This window comes from Bos grunniens, chromosome 17, assembly GCF_055505025.1.
Source record: "Bos grunniens cultivar Pamir isolate PY7600 chromosome 17, Bosgru_T2T1.0, whole genome shotgun sequence".
In the NCBI taxonomy this organism is placed as follows: domain Eukaryota; kingdom Metazoa; phylum Chordata; class Mammalia; order Artiodactyla; family Bovidae; genus Bos; species Bos grunniens.
This window is the reverse complement of record NC_141181.1, coordinates 55,559,598-55,580,754: the sequence shown is the minus strand read 5'-3', so window position 1 is coordinate 55,580,754 and position 21,157 is coordinate 55,559,598. Positions and strand designations below refer to the sequence as shown.

The 21,157-nt window shown below is 35.6% G+C and overlaps 1 protein-coding gene across 50 annotated transcripts in view; it reads left to right on the top strand.

Moving 5' to 3' along the window:
• The window catches only part of ATXN2 (ataxin 2), a 102,739-nt gene that overhangs the window by 64,691 nt on the left and 16,891 nt on the right, over positions 1 to 21,157 (top strand). For 18 of the 50 annotated variants that reach the window (XM_086347800.1, XM_086347794.1, XM_086347788.1 and 15 more), the window contains 7 exons: positions 1,844 to 2,041; positions 2,665 to 2,772; positions 3,062 to 3,132; positions 8,993 to 9,294; positions 10,232 to 10,295; positions 10,901 to 11,053; positions 11,808 to 11,874. In XM_086347800.1, coding sequence (XP_086203926.1) covers positions 1,844 to 2,041; positions 2,665 to 2,772; positions 3,062 to 3,132; positions 8,993 to 9,294; positions 10,232 to 10,295; positions 10,901 to 11,053; positions 11,808 to 11,874 — 963 coding nt within the window. The remainder of the gene's footprint in view (positions 1 to 1,843; positions 2,042 to 2,664; positions 2,773 to 3,061; positions 3,133 to 8,992; positions 9,295 to 10,231; positions 10,296 to 10,900; positions 11,054 to 11,807; positions 11,875 to 21,157) is intronic. The other 32 variants (XM_086347804.1, XM_086347796.1, XM_086347793.1 and 29 more) reach the window with 3 other exon arrangements.

The window sequence follows — 21,157 nt, the reverse complement described above, 5'->3', positions numbered from 1 at the left end:
TATTCTACTGGATGTGAAAAGGGCTGAGCTTGAGCTCTATGTGAGGAAGTCTATGTGTATAAAAAATAGTGGAGTAACCAGGAATTGAGAAAACTATTTTTATTTTGGGCTCTACCAGTTATTCACCATATGTTAAGGGCAAATCATGTGATCATCCTGAATTTCAGTTTTCTCAGTGAGTAAAGTAATTTTTCCCTAGTCTATTCTCTGATTTTAGGTGAGATTCATATGGGGTTCATAAATATGAATATACTTTATAGTTTTATAAAGTTCCACTCAAATGGAAAGCAAATATAGTACATAAACAACATTTGGAGGGATCATATTTCATGTCTTCTTAGCAGCCTTGTTCATTGATTCTTTCACAAACATTTATTAATATTTTGGGCTTACAGTGCTATGTATTTCTTTCCCCCACCCCCCATTCTTCCCATACATTTTTGTTGATATCCTAGTTTATACCAGGCAATATTCTGGGCCTAGGTCCTGTGGGTTTCTTTAGTATCTATATATGGCACTAATTCCTGACCATATTTCACTTGTAAGGAATAACAAACACAGGAGCCCAAATTTTCTGTGATTAGCCCGAAGAATGTGCTGATGGAAGCTATGAAAGTGTAAAAAATATACTTTGACAGGATCTTAGAATTAGGTTAAAACTGCTTTTGCTACTTAATGTATTGCTTCCATGATAACTAGAGTTTGAGCATGTAATGATTGTGTGTTTTTTGGTCATAAACTCTGTTAATCAATGCATGGGACTTTTAAAAGAAAAAAAATCTTTAAACAAACAAAAATATACCCAACTCCATTAAATATCTTTAGTTAATACACATTGCTCACCTTCATATATAATTTTAGGTTTAAGTTTACTGTAAATTCCTTTTAATTTTCTGTTTTCTTATTTGGTCTTCAATTACAAGGAAATAATTAACAAAAAAATAGAATTTCTAAAATATTTATTTCTTCAGTGTATCATTATTTGATATTACTCAGATGACCCGGAAATGAATTTTGAAAGTAACAGCATTATAGAAGTGAAAGAGTAAAATCACAGTTGTTAAGAGATATGCACAAAATGGTGTTAGAGTTTACTCTATATTAATTAGAAAAAAGGTAGTTGTTAAGTAATACTTTCTTCCATGATCCTTTTGACATAAAAAAGTAAAGAACCACTAAAGTGAAATAAATTGAACCGTTTTCTCTAGATCTTTGGAATCTGAATAGGTTTGTAATGAAACATGAAACCTGTTAGATACTTATTTCAAAGTCACTGAAATATGAACCCCACCTTGGATTATCTGTCTCAGCTAAAGTGAGTTCCTGATCTCCTTAATTACTGCAACATGAATTTTGATGTGTTAAGGAGTATATAGGATTGGCTGCAAACTGCTGAAAGATGTTCAAGTTTATTATTTGAAGGAGGAACAAAGAAGTCTACTTCTTAGGGATCCCCCCAACACCTTCCTACTTTAAAGAGACAGTCTTACTTTTTAGTAGAGAGTGTTGTTATTTTTATCCTAAAAAGTAGCATTTTTCCTGCCTTAGAAATCCAGTTTCTAAATTCATTTCAAATACTTTGTTTTAAAATTAATATATTTAGTTAGAAAACTACTGTTGGACATAGGTATTAGTAATAATTGCTTTCATTTTTGAGATATTTGTTGTCTCCATCATCACCTCTATTCCTGAGACTTTGAAAAAGAAAACAGAATGATGGGATAAAGAGTAATTGGGGGAGGATGTCAGATAGAACTCTTTTACCTAGATCTTCAGAGACACTGTTTTGAAGAAGTGACATTTAGCTTGAGAATATAATGGGTAACTTTTTTCTTTCTTGTAGTTCCAAGATTATCCCCTAAAACTCACAGACCCAGGTCTCCCAGACAGAATAGTATTGGAAATACTCCTAGTGGGCCAGTTCTTGCTTCTCCCCAAGCTGGTATTATCCCAGCTGAAGCTGTTGCTATGCCTGTACCAGCTGCATCTCCTACACCTGCCAGTCCTGCATCCAACAGAGCTGTTACCCCATCTCTTGAGGGTATGTAAGAAAGGGCTTCCAGATCCACAGTGTCTTTTATGAAGTTGTGTGTTAGAGGTTTAACAGTTTACGAAAAGTGTCTGTGTTGTTTTATTCTTAGGTATGTATTTGAGAGTGACTTCCTGGTAGCTCAGTAGGAAAGAACCCGCCTGTCAGTGTAGGAGATACGGATTCGATCCCTGGATCAGGAAGATCCCCTGGAGAAGGAAATGGCAACCCACTTCAGTATTCTTGCCTGAAGAATCCCTTGGATGGAGGAGCCTGGCAGGCGGGGATCCATGGGGTCTCAAAAGAGTCAGACATGACTTAGCGACTAAACAAGAACAACAGTGTATTTGAGGGCACATTTAAAATTTTATATAAATGCAGTTAGTTGTTTAAGTAATACTGCTAATCTCATCTGTTATTCTTCAATGTGTGTTGTTAAGATAGTTTACATTCCTGGGTAGTAAATATCAATATAATTAAGTTCATGTTTCTATGTCTACAAAGTTGGAAAGCCTCTATTTAAATGGAAATGTTCTTTTGTAAAAACAAAAAGGATCAAAATTGTTGAATATTTTCTCATTTTACTTTTATAGCTTTTATCTAACTTTGAGTTTTTGTAAAATATCATTTTCTAGCTAAAGATTCCAGGCTTCAAGATCAGAGGCAAAACTCTCCTGCAGGGAATAAAGAAAATATGAAGCCCAGTGAGACATCATCCAGCTTCTCAAAAGCTGAAAATAAAGGTTAGAGCTTTAAAAAGTCTTTAGAAATAAGAGAGAATATGTCTTAATCTCATGTCCAGTATTGAGTATTTTTTGGTCAATACTTTTTCTTAGGATTGTACATATTTAAATGTGTAATTTAACATGTCAAAATCTATAATTAATATGTTGAGTTTTTTAATTATTTTAATAGTAGAATTTATTTTCATTTCTAGCATCCTATCCTAAAAGAATTTTAAGTTAGATCCAGATTTATTTCTAATCTTCAGCTTAAAATTATTTTAGATCTAACACTTCCTTAATTTTGCAGGTATATCACCAATTGTTTCTGAACATAGAAAACAGATTGATGATTTAAAGAAATTTAAGAATGATTTTAGGGTAAGTATAGTATTGACTAATGAATTAGAATTTAAGAAAAAATTTTTAAATGTACTAAAAAATGCATTATATATATACCCAGAATAATCAAACCATGTTTATAGAAAGCTAAACATTCTCATAGTTGTCTTTGCCTATGCTTTATGTGAGGTAATTAAAATCATGAGATTTGATAAGAACAACAGATACTAAATGAAAGAGAATGTACTTCTGATGTTGGAAGTCAACATAAGTTGTTATTTGATACTCATTTGATTATATTATTTGATGACAATTGAACCCTGGTTGCAGATTTATACTCGTGCACAAATGGATTGTGATAGACATCTTTCTGCAGTATCATTTCTCTAAAGACTTGCTGGATCTGATCTCTCCTAGATGACTGTTCATTCTTTTGCCTAGCATTTACTATAACATACTGTACATATCAAGGTGTATTTTGAGACCAAATCAAGAAATCATCCTGAAACATCATGTTAATGGGGAAAAATCTGATTAATTCAGCCCCCTTTTTTTTTCAGAGGCTGATAAAAGTTGAATGGATCAAAGGCAAAACCAGCCTTTTCCTAGCCTGTGTTCTGGCTTCCTAAAAATTTAAGTTTTTGCCAGTAGCATCATTCCTAACTTATTGGCACCATTCAAAATATTAAATTTAAATATTACTTCATACTTTTAACACATTTATTCTACTTTAATGCTCTTAACAGTTGTGAATTTAGTTTTTTAAGCTATAGTTAATGCATAGACACAATACAAAGAAAAATGACTGCCCAGATGCCCACTACCAGCTTGATGTGTCAAGCATTCCAACAAACAGTCTCCTGTGTAGTTGCCCTCCTCAGCTGCATCTCCTGCCTAGTGAAAGGTTTCTTTCCTTGTGGTTCTTTACACTGCATGTGAATACATCCCTAAACCACAGATGGTATTATTTTGTTTAATCTTCAGTTTGATATAAATGTTATGTCCTTGCCCATTTACTTGTATTTTGTCAGTATTTTTTTTTTTTTACAGTCAGTCCTTCATTCTCTTCTTATAGTACACTTGCATGAATTTATTATGTTATGAAGGAAAGAAAATTTTTACTTTGAAGTATATGAGATAGTACTTTTTTTTAACAGTTTTATTAAAGTATAATTTATATATCATACAATTTATCCATTTAAAGTATACAGTTTAGTGGGTTTTGGTATATTCACACAGTTTATACAGCCATCACATAAGCCCTTAGCAGTCAGTGCTCATTTGCTTTCAAACACTTCCACCCCCTCCCACGCCCGTACCCCCCAGTAACCACTGATCTTTTTCTTCATGGATTGCCTCTTCTGGACACTTCATGTGCATGGAACCATGCAATAAATGGCCTTTTTGTGAGTGGCTTTTTCACTTACCATCATGTTTTCAAGATTTGTCCATGTAACCTATGTTAGTACTTCAATACTTTTATGAATAATATTCCATTGTGTGGATAGATCATATTTTATTTATTCATTTATCATCAGTTGATGTGTCTTTGGGTTCTTTTTGACTATAGTGAATAATGCTGCTGTGAATATTAGTATACAGTTTTTGTGTGACCATATGTTTTCATTTCTCCTGAGTATATACCTAAGAGTGGAATTTCTGTGTCTGGTACCTCTGTCCTTCACCTTTTGAGGAAAACTTGATTCTTCGCCAAAGCAGCTGCACTATGTTACATTCCCACCGGCAGTATATGAGGGTTCCTGTTTCTCCACATCTTTACCAACACTTGTTACTATTTGTTGTTTTGATTGTGGTTTTGACTTGCATTTTTCTGACAGCTGATGCTATTGAGCATCTTTTTATATATGTGTTGATTGCTCATTTGTATGTCTTCTTTGGAGAAATGTTTATTCAGATCTTTGCCCATTTTAAAAATTGAGTTATCTTTTTATTGAATTGTGAAAGTTCTCTGTTTATTCTGTGTACAAGTCTTGCATCAGATGTAGGGTTTGCAATTTCTTCCTTTCTGTGGGTTGTCTGTTCACTTTCTTGATATTGACCCTTGAAGCACAAAATTTATAATTTTGATGCAGTCCAATTCATCTTGTTTTTTTTCTTCTGTTCCTTGTGCTTTTGTTGTCATATCTAATAAACCATTGCCTAATCTATAGTCATAAAGATTTACTGTTTTCTTCTAAAAGTGTCACTTAGAGCTGGATTCCATTTTGAGTTAATTTTTTAAGTTGAAGTGTAGCTGATTTACAGTGTTGTGTTAAGTTTCAGGTGTATAGCAAAGTGGTTCAGTTCCATGTGTGTGTATTCTTTCTCAGATTCTTTTCCATTGTAGGTTATTACTTGATACTGAATGTAGTTCCCTGTGCCATACAGTAGTTCCATGTATTTTTTATATTTCATTTTTGTAGCATTGTATCTGTTAATCTCAAACTCCTTATATATCCCCTCCCTTCCCCTTTTATAACAATGAGTTATTTTCTGTGCATTAATTTCTGTAATATAAGTATGTTTGTTTGTGTCGTTTTTTTAGATTCCATGTCATATATTTACCTTTTTCTGCCTGACTTACTTCACTTAGTATGATAATCTCTAGGTCCAGCCATGTTGCAAATAATACAAATGACATATTCATCTTTTATGGCTGATTGTGTGTGTATACACAGCACACATGTTTATCCAAATGACATATTATTCTTTTATGGTTGATTGTGTGTGTATACACAGCACACATCTTTATCCATTCATGTGTTGATGTGTATATCTAGGTCGCTTATGTGTCGCGGTTATTGTAAATAGTGCTGCTGATGAACATTGGGGTGTACATATCTTTTTGAATTAGAGTTTTTATCTTTTCTGGATAACATACCCAGGAGTAGGATTGCTGGTTCATATCGTAACTCAATTTTGGTTTTTTTAAGGAACCTCCATACTGTTCTCCATAGTGGCTGCACCAATTTATATTTTGAGTGATTTTTAAAACATAGTTTTGATAGGGTTTCAAATTCAGTCTTTTACCAATGGATATCACTTGTCCCAGCACCATCTTTTGAAAAGACATTGAATTAGATTGAATTGAAGTGACTTTGCACCTTTGCTGAAAATCATTTAACCACAAAGTTGGGAGTATATAGTTATACTCACTTTTCCTGCATAGATCTTTATATGTCTGTCCTTTTTGCCAGTACCATACCGTCTATACTAGTGTTAGTGTATTTTTTTAAGTTTATTGTTTCTTCATTTAATAGAAAACATTTTGGCTCTTCATATTATCAGTTCACAACTTTCTATAAACCTTTAATACTTGACTCTTTAAAGTTCTGTGTAGTTGCAGCTTTAGAACTTATTTCTTTGGGACTTCTCAATATTTTGGGGGACCTGAGAATTCAAAAGCATTATTAAGTCTCTTATAAATAACTGTCTGGTCTGTAAGTGAATACTAGAAAGCAAAGAAATGATTGTAAAATAATGTTTGAGGATGGGCTTTATAATTATCTTTAGATAAAGGAATGTTATTAGTTTAACTATAATTTCCTATGTATCAGAGACTGTTCTAAGAGCTTATGTAATAAATCCTTTATTGTCATCATTTTGAAGCAGGTTCTGTGTGTTTCTGAAATGTGTATATCAGGAAACTGAGGCAAAGATAAATTAACTTACCCGCATGTCACATGGCTAGTAAGATAGGGCTAACCATCTGTGTGTTTCATCCTCCAGCAGTGGTTTGGACAGTAGCTAATGCATTCTGTGTGCTGCAGTGTTCAATGAATGAATCATCATAGCCACTCTCATGGTGTGCACATGGCCGTAAACTATGATGGTTCACAAAATCTGTGGTCCTTCACTCAGACAGAAATAGGAGTATCCTACAGTTCTGGGGCCCCTCTGCTCAGAGTGCCATCAAGAAGCTCTAATATAGCTCAGTGCAGGGTGCTGATAGCTTTATTTGTGTAAAAGAATTGCTAATAATTCAATCTGTTACAGCTTAATGGTGTGGATTTTGGAGATAAGTATATGATCTATGTTTATATCTTGTCCTCAGTACAACATTGAGGCATGTTATCTAGATTCCCCTGAGCCCAAATGGGATAATTGTAGAACCTACTTCATTGTGTTCTTGTGAGAATTAATGAGATACTGCCTATAAACGGTTTTAATACCATTCTTGACTCATAGTATATACTCAGTAAATATTAATTATTACCAAAATATAGATAAAGCAAAATTACACTGGCAACCATGGGTTTTTTACTGAGTCACATAAGAATTTTACTTTTCCATTGTCCAAAGCAATCTACAGATTCAGTGCAATCCTATCAAAATTCCAATGGATTTTTTTTCACAGAAAAAACACAAAAGTAGAAATTGTATGGAATCACAAAAGACCCTGAATAACCAAAGAAATCTCTAGAAAAAACAAGCTAGAAGTATCACGCTCTCTGATTTCAAACTATTGCAAACGTATAGCCTTGGCAAAACATTAAGTACCTGTATTGTGACTTAAATTCTGACTGTGTCCAAATGTTGTTATCACTTTCTGCCTTCAACTACATGAGGCTCTGTAACTATATTAGTGATGCAGTGAAACTTGAGAAGTCCCTGAGATGTGTGGTACTGCTTGCCAGGACACCAAGGCTCCCAGTAGTGAGATTTTGACGTTGGTCTGCCTTTCTTGAGGCTCAGGAGATAGTTTGTCCCTCTCTAGTCTTGCAGCCTCTTTTTCTGTGCAGTTGCTCTTTAGCTTATTCTTACTGCCTTGGGCTGTTGCTTGGATTTATTCTCATTTCCACCATTGGGACCTAATGATTCCCTTTTCCTTTTCTTTCCCTTCAGCTATCCCTGTTTTCTTTCTTCTGTGGAGTAGGGCATCTTAAGTCATTATCAGACAATAGTAGCAATGCTTGCTTCTAGTCTGCAAACTTAAAAACCCCATCACATATGTTACCAACGTGTTTGTCTTCGGCTCTTGTTGTTGGTGCTTCTGTTTTGTGGTTTCCTATACCTTATAGGTTATAAAGTCTTAACTGACCTGCATGTCTAGTCAGGTCTCCCTCTGAATCCACTTACTTCAGAATTTCCAACCCACCACTTCTCAAAGTCAAGCCCAGGTCTTAGTCCAACATGCATAACAAGTCTCTCTACACCCTTACTCAGCTTCCTCCAGTTCATTTTCTACAGGGCTGCTACACTCATCTTTGTAAACTGTAAATCTTGCTTAAAATTCTTCAGTGACTTCTGATTATCCTGAGAATTAAAAGCTAGAATCCTGAGCATAGCTTTCAAGTCCTTTTATCATCTTGTTCCTCTTGGGTGAGCTTATCGTTTCTTGACTCACTTTGTGTCCATTCTTGCTGCAGTTACCAGTACTTTTCTATTTCACATAGGGCCATCTTCTTCCTTTCCTTTGGGTCTTTAAACGTGCAGTTTCTTTTCTTTTACTTAGTGTATTACTCCCTTTTTGAAACTCTCCCCAAACCCCTAATATCTTTGCCACTTTAGATGACATTTTCATTGAGAAGCCTTCTCTTTCCATGAGTTGCTTTTTCCTCTGGAATCCCCATTTACGCTAGTTGGTTAGTGTCTGATCTCATCCAGATGGAAAGCTTTGGGAGGATAGGAACTATTCCAGCACACACAATTTCTGACACATGGTATGCACTCAGTACAGAGTTTTCAGGCTAGGACATTTGAGTGCTCACATGACTATAGTTAGGTTGTATAGACATTTCATTATTGTTGCCTTATAATGAAAACATTACTTGTAAAGTATGAACAGAACGTTACTCAGAATATTTCATGCTTACAAATACTAGTTTGTGATCACGGGAAAAAAAATGATTACTAGAGTTATTTAAAATATTTAAGTATAATTATTTCCTTTATTTAGTTACAGCCAAGTTCTACTTCTGAATCTATGGATCAGCTGCTAAACAAAAATAGAGAGGGAGAAAAATCAAGAGATTTGATCAAAGACAAAATTGAACCAAATGCTAAGGATTCTTTCATTGAAAATAGCAGCAACTGCACCAGTGGCAGCAGCAAGCCGAGCAGCCCCAGCATTTCCCCTTCAGTCCTCAGTAACACGGAGCACAAGAGGGGACCTGAGGTCACATCCCAAGGGGTTCAGACTTCCAGTCCAGGATGTAAACAAGAGAAAGAAGATAAAGAGGAGAAGAAAGACGCAGCTGAGTGAGTAAACCTGGAATTTAGCACACCCTTTTGCTTCACTTTCCCTTAACGTGTCCAGGACCTTCCAACTCCAGAATTTATCTAGACTTTTAGACTGCTTTATATGTAACCCTCAACTTAAATACAACTGGTCTTAACAAATAACATTTTAAGTCAGTTAAGTCATTGCACCCTATACTCTTCTTCCCTCCTCCCATGTTTTTCCATCCCTTGGCAAAAAAAAAAACAACTCTATGCATAAATTAAGCATGGCTAATTTGTAAATATACAGGGAGTTGGAAAATTACTGGGTTTGGGACTGATATCCCCTGTATGCTAGTCAGTACCCACCTCCTTGCTGTGCTGCTAGAGCTAAGAACTGCCACTGCCAAGAAGAGAGAAAATTCTGGTGCCCCTTATCAATTAAGTGGGGCTTTTGTGGGCCAGTCTTAGAATCTAATCACACCACCATTGGCTGATTTGTTCTGCATTCCCTACAACGCTGTTAAACAGCTGAACTTTTGGAATGCAGCTTGTTGATACGTCAGGGAGCACTTATTCTTGATTTGAGGCAAAAGTTTTTATTATAGTTATGATTTTTCCCAAGATACTTTGTATAGGAAACACTGTCACAGAAAAAAATTACTACATATTAGAGACTTGATATATTAAGGATTGCTTTTAAATATATTTTAGAAGGGGCTACTGTCTTCAGGTTGTTTTTGTTGGTTGCTCAAAAGCTTTGCATATTTCACTTTTTAAAAAATTGTCTTTTTTTGACTAGCAATTACCAGATTAAGCAATGGGAAGTATGTATGTGTGTGTTTTAAGGAAGAGAATGATCTCCTAGTGAGAATTACTTAAATTTAGCAGTTTTTAAAAAGCTGTCAGGTATAAAAGACTATAGTGGCATAAGTTCCATGCAGATTTCACTGGCCTTTATTTTTTTCTGGTGTAGGCAAGTGAGGAAATCAACGTTGAATCCCAATGCAAAGGAGTTCAACCCTCGTTCCTTTTCTCAGGTAAGTTTCTCTCTCTCTTTGTAGTAAATCTAGTCTCTTAAAAAAAAAAAAAAAGTAGTAGTAATACATCTTTTTCCATACCTGCCATCTAAATTCAGTTACAGTATGCTGAAACAACTTCTAGTTAAAGTTCCTTTTTCTTATGTGGTAATTAATATATATTTTTGAACCATAAGAAAAAAATCTAGTTTTATCAATTAATAATGTAGTCTGAGGCAAATTTTTTAATCTTTCTGACTCAGAATTTGAAGATGGTTGGCCTGCTAGGCTCTCAGGTTCATTGATATACTGTTGTTATTTTACTGACTTTGAAAGATACGTTTTTTAAAAGATTAATTTTTAAAAACACTTTTTTCCAAAACACTTAAAGATATCACTATTTTTAATAGCGTTGTTGATTAATTGATATAACATTTACATTAACTTTCTACCAAGTATTTCTTTTTTTTATTTGAAACACTTGCAGGTTTATTTTCTCTGAGATAACTTTCATTAAGAGATACTAATTAACACTGAGTAAAACTGAGAAAGATGGGGAAACCAGTCCTCAGATTGCAGTAATATTTACCTTTTCACCTTAAGATAGTTGATTTTTGTTTTTGTAGCCAAAGCCTTCTACCACCCCAACTTCGCCTCGTCCTCAAGCACAACCTAGCCCATCTATGGTGGGTCATCAGCAGCCAACTCCAGTTTATACTCAGCCTGTTTGTTTTGCACCAAATATGATGTATCCGGTCCCTGTGAGCCCGGGCGTGCAAGTAAGTCATAGAATTTGACTTGTTCATTTATCCTCTGTAAGTTATTTATGTTTGACACCAAGTGTTCTGTAGGTGCGCAGTGACTTGCAGTGATGGTGTAACAGAGATATTTAAAAGTGGAGCCATGAGACTTCCCTGGGGGTCCATTGGTTAGACCTCTGTGCTTCCACTGCAAGGGACCTGGGTTTGATCCCTGGTCAGGGAACTAAGGTGCTTCCCTGATGGCTCAGACAGTAAAAAATTCTCCTGCAATAAGGGAGACTAGGGTTCAATCCCTGGGTTGGGAAGATCCCCTGGAGGAAAGTATGGCAGCCCACTCCAGTATTCTTGCCTGGAGAATCCCCATGTACAGAGGAGCCTAGTAGACTGCAGTCCGTGGGGTCGCAGAGTCAGACATGACTGAGCAACTAAGCACACACACAGGGAACTAAAGTCCCACATGCTGTGTGGTGAGTCACCCTCTTCCCCCCACCCCCACAATTTTTCTCTAAAAAGTGGAGGCATGCAGTGTGGAATATTGTTGGTATAAGGACCTAACTATGAAAATGTTTTCTGGTCAGAAAGATGATTTAGATTTACTGTAGTTTGGGATTTGTCCTTTTAGCTGTGGGTGTGACTTTATCTTTTTAATGACTATTAAGAATCAGAAAACTTTAGAGCTAGCTCTCTAGTAATATACAACTAAGAGAAAGTGGTAAGATACATTCCTAATATCTTGAGAGCTTAATCTTCATTTTCTTTTTATTTCCTTAAGCCTCTGTATCCTATACCTATGACACCCATGCCAGTCAATCAAGCCAAGACATATAGAGCAGGTAAAGGTGAGAATAATCCTGCCTGTGTTTGCTTGTAGTCTGCATGCTGCATGAATGAAATAACTCATTTTATAATGAGTGAATATCTGTGGTTCAGTTTTGACTTTTCATAAAACTTCATTGACTTTTGGATGTTCAACATTACATCAGGTATTTAAATGGATTTTTATGAACAAAAACGGGAGGAGAAATACTCACAAGTTGTGAATTTCAAGATCCTCTTCACAAAAAATAATTGAATTTTGAAATATTCAATGTTAAATATGTAAAGATGGTTTGCTGAATTAACTGTTTGTTCACATTCTTATATAATATGTAATTTCTCCAAAAAATTTAAAATTTCTTTGTGAGCAGAGATGGCTCACTTCAGAAATTGTCAAAATGCTATTAGAGAAATGTTTCCTCATCTTTAAAATGAGAGTGTTGCATGATCTAGTACTCTGTGTTTGTGCAGAAGAGACTTCATTGAAAAAAAACACATACTTATCTTAAAAAGAAATACTTTAATGTTGAAAAACATTAAAGGGTTCCCCCTTTTGCCATTTAGGTAATTAAGAGCAGTCGTTTCTTCATTTTATTGAGAATAGAAAGTAGAATGGTTTGTATAATAAAGTCACTTCTCAGTGCCCAGTAATTACCTCCATCACAAAAATTTCACTTTTTTCCCCCATTATAGTTTATTGCAAGAGACTGGCTTTGGTTCCCTATGCTATATAGTAGGGCATTGTTGTTTGTTTGTTTAATATATAATAGTTTGTATCTGCCAGTCCCAAGCCCCTAATTTATTCTGCCATCTCCACCACTCTCCCACCACTTTCCTCTTCAGTAGTCAATAAGTTTGTTTTCTGTCTGAGTCTGTTTGTTTTGTAGATAAGTTCATTTGTGTCGTTACATTAGACTCTCGTATGTGATATCATAAATGTCCTTCTCTGACTTCACTGTTGGTATGATAATCTCTAGATTCATCCATGTTACCACAAATAGCATTATTTCATTCTTTTTTATAGCTGAGTAGTATTCTATTGCATATGCATAATATTTTCTTTATTCATTCACTCTTTATCAAAACACTCTTTATCCACCTGTTCTTGGACATTTAAGTTACTTCTGAGACTTTCCTGGCTGTACATTGGTTTAAAACTTGTGCTTTCACTACCATGACTCTGGGTTCAGTCCCTGGTTGGGGAACTAAGATTCCACATGCCATGCACATGGCGTGACCAGATAGATAGGTAGTAGCTCTTGTTTTCCGTCCTTAATAAAATGCTACAGTGAACATTAAGGTACATGTATCTTTTTGAATTAGAGTTTTCTTCAGATATATGCCCAAGATTGGGACTGTTGGATCATTTGGTAACTTTAAAAATTTTCACTTCTTAAATTAATAAGCTTTCCTCAGTGTTGAAAGCATGTTTTGTGCCTGTTAGTAATTAAAATTCTGTTTTTAAAAAAACATGTATGAGGGGAAATTGCCTGGTGGTCCATTGCTTAGTTAGGACTTGGCGCTTTCAGTGGCAGGGCCTGGGTTCAATCCCTGGCTTGGGAACTGAGATCTGGCAAGCCTCACAAAGCAGCCAAAAAAAACAGAATATATGATAGCCTTTGTCTTTCCTTTAGAACACTGGAACCTATTGGAAGAATTCTACCTTAGATCATTTAAAGTTATCTTGTGGGTTAATCTTATTCTGAGGGCCTGCTGTTTCATTTCTACACACTTTGGGTGTATCATATTAAAAATATGGATATTTTTATTAGGTAGCCAGAGTGCCATTATCACACTTTATAAAAATAAACTAATTCCTTTTTATCATCTAATAACCATCATAATAAGATTACCCTGATTGAGACAGGAATATATTTTTATAGTTGGTTTGTTTTGAGTGTGGATCAAAATAAGATCTTCACATTATTACATTGGTTACACGTCTTTGTTTTCCCCTATTTTTACCCCTGCTGTTGCTTTGTGGCAGAAACTGATTGTTACGTAGTATATCATATATTCTAGATTTCTCTCTTCTTGTGATGTCATTGATTACATTCAGGTGTAACTTTTATGGGAAGAGATAAGAATACTTGATAGACTGGGCATACACACTGAGGAAACCAGAATTGAAAGAGACATGTGTATCCCAGTGTTCATCGCAGCACTGTTTATAATAGCCAGGACGTGGAAGCAACCTAGATGTCATCAGCAGATGAATGGATAAGAAAGCTGTGTTACATATACACAATGGAGTATTACTCAGCCATTAAAAAGAATACATTTGAATCAGTTCTAGTGAGGTGGATGAAACTGGAGCCTATTATACAGAGTGAAGTAAGCCAGGAAGAAAGACACCAATATAGTATACTAACACATATATATGGAATTTAGAAAGATGGTAACGATAACCCTGTATGCGAGACAGCAAAAGAGACACAGATATATAGAACAGTCTTTTGGACTTTGTGGGAGAGGGAGAGGGTGGGATGATTTGGGAGAATGGCATTGAAACATGTATAATATCATATATGAAACAAATCGCCAGTCCAGATTTGATGCAGGATACAGAATGCTTGGGGCTGGTGCACTGGGATGACCCAGAGAGTTGGTACAGGGAGGGAGGTGGGAAGGGGGTTCAGGATGGGGAACACGTGTACACCCGTGGCAGATTCATGTTGATGTATTGCAAAACCAATACAATATTGTAATTAGCCTCCAATTAAAATAAATAAATTTATATTTAAAAAAAGAATACTTGATAGATATTTGTGAGTGCTCTATGTTGGATCATTTAAGAGGTATAGTATCTGGTCCTACTTTGAATTATGGTAAGATTTATTAAAGGCTCAAGTGGTGATAGCCTGATCCTCCCCTCTCCAATTGTAAAGTTTTCTGTCAAGTCTGTCATCTTATTTATTGATGATTGATACTTAACAGCATCTTTTCATTAGGGCTGTGTGCTGTCTTGTCCAAGTCTTTGTGACTCTATGGACTATAGCCCTCGAGGCTCCTCTGTCCATGGTATTTTCCAGACAAGGATACTGGAGGGGGTTGCCATGCCCTCCTCCAGGGAATCTTCCTGACCCAGGGATTAAACCTGCAGTTCTTAGGTCTCCTTTATTGGCAGATGGGCTTTTTATCACTAGCGCCATCTGAGAAGCCTCTTCTTTAGAGCTGTGGTTCTCAAATTCTAGTGTACATTAGAATCACTTGGAGAGTTTGTTTAAAAAAAAAAAAACACCAATTGCTTGGGCCTATCCCCAGAATTTCCAGTTCAGTAGATTTGGGGCATAGCCTGAGAATTTACTTTTCTAGTGCAATTCATTAAAAAAACAAAAACACAATTCCCCAGTGATATTGTTGGTACAGGACCATACTTTGGAAATCACTTTAATTAGGAGTTTGAAAACAGTGATTTCTGAATTTCTAGCATTGCTTCTCCACTTACTAGCTAGAATCATTCAGTAAGGGACTTCTTTTTAACCAGGGCTGTTTGGGTATCTTGAAATAGTTTGTACAGAAAAGTTATGAATACATGTAAAATTTTATATATTGTTAATATATATGTATTATATATATTCTTGTATAATTTTTTACATATCCATTGTATTTCAATTAATTTTTTTTTTTTTCGCTTCTCTCATTGTCCCATCTTTGATCAATGATAATCGCTTTACATTGGCTCCTGTCTCCTTTTGGTACTACTTATTTGTCTCTGATAACTTCCTTTCTGCTATGAATAAGATGTCTCAGGCTAATCTTCTAACAGTAGACCTGGATCAGTAATCCTGCAAGCAACCCTCATTTTCTTTGCTGGGAAATAGTGTTTAGAAACCATTTTCTGGTCATTGGGTATGCTCATTGCTATTGAATTAATAATATCTGTCTTTTAACAAATTATCACAAAGCTTAGCTGCCTAAAACAGCAAACATATTTTATTTCACATGGTTTCTGAATGTCAGCAATCCAGGAGCCTTTTAACTAGGTGGTTCTTCCTTAGAGTCTCTTGCTGCTGCTAAGTCATTTCAGTCGTGTCTGACTCTGTGCGACCCTATGGATGGCAGCCCAACAGGCTCCCCCGTCCCTGGGATTCTCCAGGCAAGAACACTGGAGTGGGTTGCCATTTCCTTTGCCAGTACATGAAAGTGAAAAGTGAAAGTGAAGTCGCTCAGTCGTGTCTGACTCTTAGCGACCCCGTGGACTGCAGCCTACCAGAGTCTCTTAAGCAGTTGCAAAAAGATGTTGGCTAGAGCAGGAGTTTGGAGAAGGCAATGGCACCCCACTTCAGTACTCTTGCTGGAAAATCTCATGGATGGAGGAGCCTGGTAGGCTACAGTCCATGGGGTCACGAAGAGTCGGACACGACTGAGCGACTTCACTTTCACTTTTCACTTTCATGTATAGGAGAAGGAAATGGCAACCCACTCCAGTGTTCTTGCCTGGAGAATCCCAGGGACAGGGGAGCCTGGTGGGCTGCCGTCTGTGGGATCGCACAGAGTTGGACACGACTGAATCGACTTAGCAGCAGCAGCAGCAGAGCAGGAGTTATGTAACCTTAAGCTGGTGGATCTGCTTCCAGATGCAGAGCTGTTGGCAGGATAGTTCTGGTCATAAAATGTCATCTGGCTTTTCCCATAATGAGAAACAACCTAAATGGAAGCCACAGTTTGTTTTACAATCTAACCTTTGAAGTACCCTAGCTTCATTTCTGTCATTTGCTGTTGATTATGTGGAGCAAATCTGGTACATGTGGAAGGGACTAATATATAAGGGTGTGAAAACCAGGAGGCAGAATCATTGGGGGCCATCTTAGAGCCTGGCTTACTTACATTTTCCTATAATGTGTATAAGATGTTTTCAGAATATTTGTTGTCTGTTGCTCTACAAGATAAAATTTAAGATTTCTTTAGTATCTCACTAAGAATTCTTTTAAGTGTCAGTTTTCAGAGTCAGGAATTGCTACCCATGATACTTCAAAAATACCATTTTGTGTAGTCACTGAGTTATGTCAACAATTAGACACCTAGGTAGGTTAACCTGATTGAACTTGTTAACATTTGTAATGATAAATTTTTTTATTATTTTAATTTTATTTTTTATGTCAAATATTTATTTTCAAAGTGCAAATTACATAAAAAGGTTGTTTAGAAAAGTCTTGTTTTCATCCCAGTCTCTTAATTTGTACTTTCCATCCCATTAAGTGGATTGTCCCTTTCACCATTAGCAGCTGATGATTTAAAATTAATTTCTGTTTATCCTTACAGTGTCTATTTTTACAGTTGTTTCTTTGCAGATGTTCTGTTTTTAAAAATGGCTCTATTTGGATTGTTGACCTCTCATTTATATAGTTGACCTTTGAACAACTCGGGGGTTAAGGGTACTGACCCTCTGTGCAGTCAGAAACTGAGTATAATTTATAGTCAGGGGAAAAAAAAAAATTTATAGTCAGTCCTGCATGTTCATAGTTACAGATCATCCAACAGTGGATGGCTTAGTGCTGTAGTATTTACTATGGGAAAAAAATCTGTGTAAGTGGACCCACACAGTTCAGACTTGTATTTTTCAAGGGTCAACTGTAATTCGAAAGCCATAAAATTCATCCCCTTGAAGTATATAAGTTTAGTGGTTTTTAAGATATTCTCAGAGCTGTCCAATCATCACCAGTCAATTTTAAAACATTTTTATCACTCCAGAAAGAAACCCCATATCCTTTAGTAACTATTTTCCTCCCACGCCATGCATGTACACACTTATATCCTAGACGTGCTAATACACTTTTCTCTGTAGAATGCCTGTTCTGGATATTTCGTGTGAATGAAATCATATTGTATGGAGTCTTTTGTGACTGGCTTCTTTCATTTAGCATGTTTTCAAGGTTCATCCATGTTGGAACATCTATCAATATACACTTCATTTCTTTTTATGGGTGTGTAGATACCAGTAACATTTCACTTATCCATTCATCAGTTGATGATTCTTTGGATTGTTCCACTTTTTGATTATTATGAGTGATGCTGAACATTGTACAGTTTGTATGTGGACTTAGGTTTTCATTTCTCTCTGAGTGGAATTACTGTGTTTACAGTGTGCCACACTGTTTTCCAAAGTGACTATAGCACTTTTTATTCCTACCAGTAGTATACGAGAGTCCCAATTTCTCTACATCTTCCCCAGCACTTGTTATTGTCTGTTATAATCCTCGTGGTTATAAAATAGTACTTCTTTATGATTTTGATTAGTATTTCCCTAGTGACTGATGATGTTGAGCATCTTTTCATTGACCATTTGCATACTATCTCTGGAGAATTGTTTATTCAGATATTTGACCTAGTTTTAATTAAATTATTTGCCTTTTAATCACTGACTTGTAAGAGTTTTCTATATATTCTATATACAGATCTTCTATCAGATATAAGATTTACAGATATCTTCTCCATTTTATGGTTTTTGGTTTTTTTTAACTTGATGGTGGGCTTTGCAGCACAGAAGTTTTTCATTGTGAAGGAACCTCAATTTATTTGTATTTTGGATTGTCACTTTTGCTTTTGGTATCATACTAAGAAACCATTTCCTGACTCAAGATTGTAGAGATTTACCAAGATTCCTTCTAAGAGTTCAGCTCTAACATTTAGGTTAGTGATACATTCTGAGGTAATTTTCCAGATGGCACTAGTGGTAAAGAATCCACCTGCCATTGCAGGTAGACATAAGAGATGTGGGTTCAATCCCTGGGTCACAAAGATCCCCTGGACAAGGAAATGGCAGTCTGCTCCAGTTTTCTTGCCTGGAAAATCCCTTGGACAGAGGAGACTGGAGGGCTACAGTCCATAGGGTTACACAGAGTTGGGCACAACTAAAGCGACTGAGCAAGCACGCATGCGTAAGGATAGAGTCCACATTGATTCTTGCCTGTGTACATCCAGTTATCCTGGCACCATTGTTTGAAAAGTGTTTTTTCCTCATTAAATTGTCTTGGCATCCTTGTTGACATTTACTTTTCTTCCCTCGTATGCAAAGTGAAGCATACTATATGTACTGCGCTGCACCCATGGGGTTTTTTGTTTGAAGACATCGTATTTCCTAGAAATTACCTATATTACTGTATCAAGATTTTCCTTAGACTTTTTTAAAAAAAATATTTGTATATTTGTATATTTATTTGGCTGTATTGGGTCTTAGTTGCAGCGGGCAGCCTGTTTGTTGCCCTGTAGCTTGTGGGATCTTAGTTTGCAGGCCAGGGGTTGAACCCATGTCTCCTGCATTGCAAGGCATATTCTTAACTACTGGACCACCAGGGAAGTCCCTCCTTAACACATTTTTTTTTTGCCTGAGGCATATGAGATCTTAATTCCCAAACAGGGATATTCTGATTCATTTGGAAATTGCCATATATACAGTATAAGGTATGAATCCAGTTTATCTTGTTCCAAATAGCTCTCCAAAATTTTTAACCAGTTTTGTTATTCTATAGTTTACATACAATAAAATAAGTGTACTTTTAAGTGTACTTTTTGATGAGAACTACTCCAGTACCACCCATTGCAGGCAGCCACTGATCTACTTTCTCTTACTTTTTGACTTTTCTAGATATTTTTTAGTAAGTAGAATTGTGTGTTGTATTTCTGTGTGTCTAGCTGATTTGAGAATATTTCATATTATCATCTGCATCATTTTGTTCCTTTTTATTGCTGAACAAGATTCCATTTTTATGATTATACCATGGTTGGTTTACCCATTACCAACCAGTTCATGGGTATTTGGATTATTTTCAGTCTTTGGTTGTTTTCATAAAGCTTTGAAGAGCGTTTGTGAACTAATGTTTGTGTGAACGTTTGTGTTCATTTCTCTGGGTTAAATATCTAGAATTAGAGTTGTTTAGTTGTATGGTAAGTGCAATTTTAAATTAATAAGAAACTGATAAATTGTTTTCCAAAGTGGTTGTGTCATTTTACATTTCAGCTGATCAGCCATGAATGAGCATTATGGTTACTCTACATCCTTGCCAACTTTGGTATTGTCTGTTTTTTTAGTTTTAGCCTATCTGGTCTGTTACCTCATTGTGATTTTAATGTGCATTTCTTTGATAATTACTGATTTTTTTTTTTTTTTTTAAGAAATTTTATTAATTTATTTGACTGCCTTGGGTCTTAGTTGCAGCACATGAGATCTTCATTTACTCATGCAGGATCTTTCATTTTAGACTCTCTAGTTGGAGTGTACCAGCTCAATGGTTGTTGTGTACGGGCTTAGTTGCTTCACTACATATGGGATCTTTGTTCCCTGACTGGAGATCAAACCTGCGTCCCCTGTATTGCATTAGCTATACATTTGTAATCATTGCTTTAGCTGCATCCCTAAAACTTGATGTGTTGTATTTTCATTCAGAATATTTTCTGTCTTACGATTTCTTTAACCAAAGGGCTTTAAATCTTAGTAATGTGTTTGTAATCGCCAAATACTTGGTTATTTAGGGTGTATTGATATTTCTGTTTATTTTTTCATTCCATTAAGATCAGAAAACAGAGTGCTACGAAATGCCATTTTCATCCTATATTAAGTATCCATGTGTAGTTAAATCTTTATCTGGATTTCTCTTCCATTCTGTTAAATTGTCTGTCTTTAGATAGACTACTTTCCCACCTATCCACTCCCAATATTGATTTTTTTTTCCCTCAAGTGTTTTTGACTTTTCTTTTGGTTATTTTTCCATATGAACTTGATATTCAGGTTGACTACTAAAAAATCAGTTGACTTTTTAAAAACCTTTTTATTGAGAATTTCAAACATATACATATAAGCAGTTTGAATAGTACATCAATGTAAAAGTACTCATCACTCAGGTTTAACAGTTAGAAACTCACGGTCACTTTTGTTTCATCTACAACACCTCTCCCCTCCTCAGATTGTTTTGAAGCATATCCTAGATACACTATTTTATTTGTAAGTATTTTATAATTTTTAAAGAGTCTTATAAAAACAAACATAAAACACTACAGTTCTCCAAAAGTTTCCCAGTTTTTAGAGCCCAGAAACTTGTCATCCTCTGCCCATCTGCCTGCTGTTGTCTCACTTCCATATTAAAGTCCTTTTCTAATGCAAAAAAAAAAAAAAAAAAAACTACAATGCTATTATTACACCAGAAAGAGTTAACCAGGAGTTCCCTAATATCCTCAAATTTCTGTGGCTTTTGTTAAAATACGTATTTTTTACAGTTAATTTGTTCCAGTTAGGATTCAAGTGAGGTTTACAAGTTGCATTTGTTTTTCATGTTTAAGCCATTTTTAAAGTTATTTTATGTTGTAAAT